We start from the raw sequence: 4,410 nt of genomic DNA on the forward strand, positions 1-4,410 counted from the left end.
ACTACTACCACTACTACCACTACTACCACTACTACCACTACTACTATTAGATTATTAGATTACTGCTCTGGGATATCAGCTCTGTCAGTCCTCACTTCTATTTACACATGCGATTCCTAGTCTGGGCACTCGGGTCATTCACAGACATGCTGCCACAAGCTGCGAAGGAGCACAGAAGCTGCATGGGGCGTACCACTGCCTGGTCATGCAGCCTTGGGGGTGAGTTGACAGATCCAGCGATCAACTGTGAAAATGAGTGCAACATAACTGATCATGGTAGGTAGGTTTTGAGCACATGAATACAGGCTTTATCCTAAATGTGAATACTCTGAGTGTAAGACGATTGTCAAGGCATCCTTTACCCAAGCTGTGCTGTCTCTCCTGTCTACGTCTGCCAACTGCTTGATTCCTCTGAGCACAGCGGAACTGAATTACTAACAAAGTAGACATCTATTAACTCAGTCTTTTAATTAACCATCCATTATACTGTGAACATTCACATCCCAGGGCTGGGAAGATGCCTCCATCATTAAATTCTGGGCTCACAACCAAAATATCAAGATTCATCTCCCAGGAACTGCAGAAACAGCTCAGCAGTCAAGAGCACTTGCTGTTCTTTCAAGAAATCCAAATTCAGTTCCCAGTACCCACAGGGAGTGTTCACAACTGCCTATAACTCCTGCAGAGGGGATCCAACGCTTCTGGCCTCCATGGACACCTACACACACATGTACATATTCACATGCAGACATGCAAGAACATAATTTAAAACAATAAAGATAAATTCTAAAAACAAATATATGTATCCCTGTTTCACTCTCGTACCTGGAAGGTAACAATATACCCAAGATTCATGGCCTCCAGCTGAAAAGACAACACCGAGGGCTTCACAAAGACAGAAATCCAGTCTTCGGTTGTTTGGTTGGCATTGTTTTGTTTAGATATATGATAGAAGATTTCAAATTTGGTTAGCACTCCATTTTCATGCTTGGGTTTATTCCACCTAAACTCTACCGTGACTTCCTTCTTGTTGCCGTATCTTCCACTAGGCAAAATAAATATTCTGGGGTTCTCTGGTGCTGATGGAACTGAAAAGTAGACGCACAGAGAGTGTAGGATATAACATAAGGCTGACTTTTATCACCCATGCTCATGGTATGGATGTCTTGGCAAAAAGTATTGCTCATTCTAGATAATCAAGGTACATCATTCTCATTCGTAAGGCTGTTTAGAAGAAGAATCTGCAGGTTTCTTCAGAAGCTCATCTTGATATTTTAGCAAGTCTCCATGATTTCCTTTCAGTCTACCCCATGTCCTCTTACTACTATGTAAACTCATCTTTCTCATCTCTGTGTCCCAGACAGATGAAAGGTGGACCTGTTATCCCTAAGAAAATACAACATTCACTCTCATCCTGACAGTGTGGTCTGGCCAATGTCAGTTATTAAGAGGCAAGGCAATGACCCTGACTGCCCTTTGCTCTGTTCAGGAGGTAAAATACAGCATGTAGGGACTTTGGCTTTCATAACGCTAATCCTCAAGGAGGCAGGAAATGGTAGAGATGGCTAACAGGAATCCCAAGACTATGGCTTTGGCATCTCCAGCTTTGCCAGAGTTGAACCAAGCCATGAAATGCCAGATCATTCTATTCCACAAATTTCTCTTCCGTCTTGAAAGTCCTCTGCAAGGTCTCAGGGCTCACACCTTCCCCATGTCCAGTCCCATTGCTTCCTCATGTTCCTCACTTATACCTCTACTCCACCCCCAATCCTTAGTACACCGTCGTACTTCTTTATGGTATGAAACCTTGTGGTGGTTTGAATAAAAATAGCCCCCATTGGTTCATATATTTGAATGCTTATTAGGATGTATGGCCTCATTGGAGGAAGTGTGTCACTGTGGGTGGACTTTGAGACTTCAAAAACCCATGCCAGGCCCAGTGTGTTTCTCTCCCCCTGTTGCTTGTGGATCAGGAAATAAAGTTCTACTAGCTTCAGGGCGTGCCTGCCTGGTTGCCACCATAACAATAAACTAACAATGACTAAGACCTTTCTGTCTCTTCTTACTTGGTTTTGTGGTTGTTGTTGTTGTTGTTTGTTTGTTTGTTTTTCAAGACAGGGTTTCTCTGTGTAACAGGCCTGGCTGTCTTAGAACTCACTTTGTAGATAAGGGTGGCCTCAAACTCACAGAGATCCACCTGCCTCTGCCTCGCAGGTGCTGTGATTAAAGGCATGTGCCACCACCTGGCTTATTTATCTCTTCTTACTCCATCTCTCAAATTCCAGCCAAAGTCTTTGCACTGAAAGGCCTTCTCTATCACATCAATTCATGTACATCTCCCTCTTCTAGGAATATTTGCCATCTCTTGACAAAGCTGAAGATTTTATATGACTGCTATAGGTCATGCTACTCAATTCAGTTATCATGGCCTCATTTCTATTGTACTAGAAGCAGATATGATCATTTTCATCCTGTTTTAGGGACTCCATCAAAAAAAAGGAAAAAAAAACTGTCTTTATTTGTTATTTAAGACCTTCCCCAAATTTAGTATTGAAGTGCTTAATAGAAATTGGTGAGCCTGGACAATTGCTTAACATGTTGCGAATATTCTGAAGTATGGGCCATATCCCATTATTCTTCCATACTGCTCCCAGTGTCTATCAGATGTTTACCACAGGCCCCTAGGAGATCCCCGAGGGATACAGTTCAAACTGATTTCCACAGAATTGCACCACCAAAGCTGGAAGTCCGAGACAACCTTAGAGCACACCTGGATCCAAATACTACCTGAGGCAGAATGTGCCCATGTTCCACTATGTTCCTGCCTTGAGCCTTGTGTATGAATATTATTGAATAAGTACTACCATTAAACGTGCACTGCTGAGTGGATCTCTGTGTTTACTGAACCATCTGTTCTATTGGACATTTATAGAAGTGAAATTAATATGATGCTCTCCTTTACCAATATTTGCAAAAATGACCCAATGAGATTTTTGGAACTCCGGTGAGAACGTTGGATTATGTCTCACTTCTGCAACTAAGACTCTAACACATGTCTAGGTGGAGATCCAGCATAGGTGGGGAGTGAATGTTTAACAAAAGTGTGATGCCTGTCAGCATGCTTTGTACGCCTGCGAGGATCCGTCTGGAGCTCTTTTTCAAATATAACCCCAAGAAGCAGACCATCTGGACACCAGTTACTTATGCTCAGGACACTGGGTTACCAACCCTGCTAATCCCTGCCGCTCTGCAGAGGCCAGTCACATGATGAGGGATTTCACAGACTTCTTGAAATGTGTTTTTGCCTCTTAAATATCACTACAGTGGAGCCAAAATAGTTCTTAACCTTTCATCTTTGGGAATATATTTACAGGCTTCTTTTGATGATACTCTTCTAAATTCCGAGAAGTCATTGAAAGGTTATTGAATCTATACAACTCCATAAAACTCAAAAAGTTATTTTAACTATCATTGCCTATCCATTTCAGATCAGGTAAAGTAATCAGCATCTTATTATTGTTTAAAAAAAAATTTTCATTTACCTGATTCGGGTGCACGAAGAGATAGAGATATTTTTTGGCCCTTTCCCCAGTAAGTATACGGAGTGACAGAAAAGTTAAACAAGGCATAGGGCTCCAGTCCTTCCACAGTAAACATGGGTAAGGACTGTTGTTCAATAGCCAGGAACTACAATAAAAGCACAACACATTTTTAGAGGAAAGGTTATTGACTTTTCACTCATAACTAACATTTCTAAATTTTGGTTTACTTCTAAAACCAAGACTTGAAATCTTGGAAACGTAAATGTTGACAATTGTTTTTGCTATGTCTTTGAGATAAACCAGTTAAACTGTAGCCGGCATCACAATTAGCACGAAACAGACGGCTGTATAAATGTTCTCAGGCAAACGCTTAATCACCAAATGTTACGGAAAAGCCACCAAAGGGATGTGTTTGGCTCTGGGTACAAATCGCATATACACACACTGCTGGCACGGTGAGGAAGCGCCTTAGGGAAATGGTACTGAAGCAGCAACTCCAAGTACCTTAGAATGAGCGCTAAGTTCCACGCTGTAGAAAACTATGCCCCAGTCCACGGCAGGGGGCTCATTCCACAGGACTTGGAAATTTGAAGCGTGTCCTTCAATCCGAAAGGAAGACTCCTGAACAGAATCTGGAATAACCTTGGGAGTAGAGGAAAAGTTTCCTGTGGAATGAAAAAGGAAGAAAGAAACAGCGAGAAAGCTAAGGATAGATTCATGGAAAGCCAGCCGAAATGCCTAGACTTGGAATTAAAACCCGCTGTATTCTTGCTTGTGCTCTCTCTCCTTCTGCTTCTGATACACTGAGACAAGGGGGATGTTCTATCGGAAACTCACCAAGGCCAGCTGGCCTGGGTCTGAAAAAGCC

The 4,410-nt window shown here is 42.3% G+C and overlaps 1 protein-coding gene across 1 annotated transcript in view; it reads right to left on the minus strand.

Annotated features, from left to right (window-relative positions):
* Positions 1 to 4,410, minus strand: part of Ros1 (ROS proto-oncogene 1, receptor tyrosine kinase) — a 124,628-nt gene that overhangs the window by 63,756 nt on the left and 56,462 nt on the right. Inside the window, exons 20-22 of the mRNA XM_050138197.1 lie at positions 4,047 to 4,207; positions 3,543 to 3,687; positions 826 to 1,088 (exon numbers count right to left, since the gene is read on the minus strand). Coding sequence (XP_049994154.1) covers positions 826 to 1,088; positions 3,543 to 3,687; positions 4,047 to 4,207 — 569 coding nt within the window. The remainder of the gene's footprint in view (positions 1 to 825; positions 1,089 to 3,542; positions 3,688 to 4,046; positions 4,208 to 4,410) is intronic.

This window comes from Alexandromys fortis, unplaced genomic scaffold (assembly GCF_014885135.2).
Source record: "Alexandromys fortis isolate MF-2015 unplaced genomic scaffold, M_Fortis_MF-2015_v1.1 scaffold_14, whole genome shotgun sequence".
In the NCBI taxonomy this organism is placed as follows: domain Eukaryota; kingdom Metazoa; phylum Chordata; class Mammalia; order Rodentia; family Cricetidae; genus Alexandromys; species Alexandromys fortis.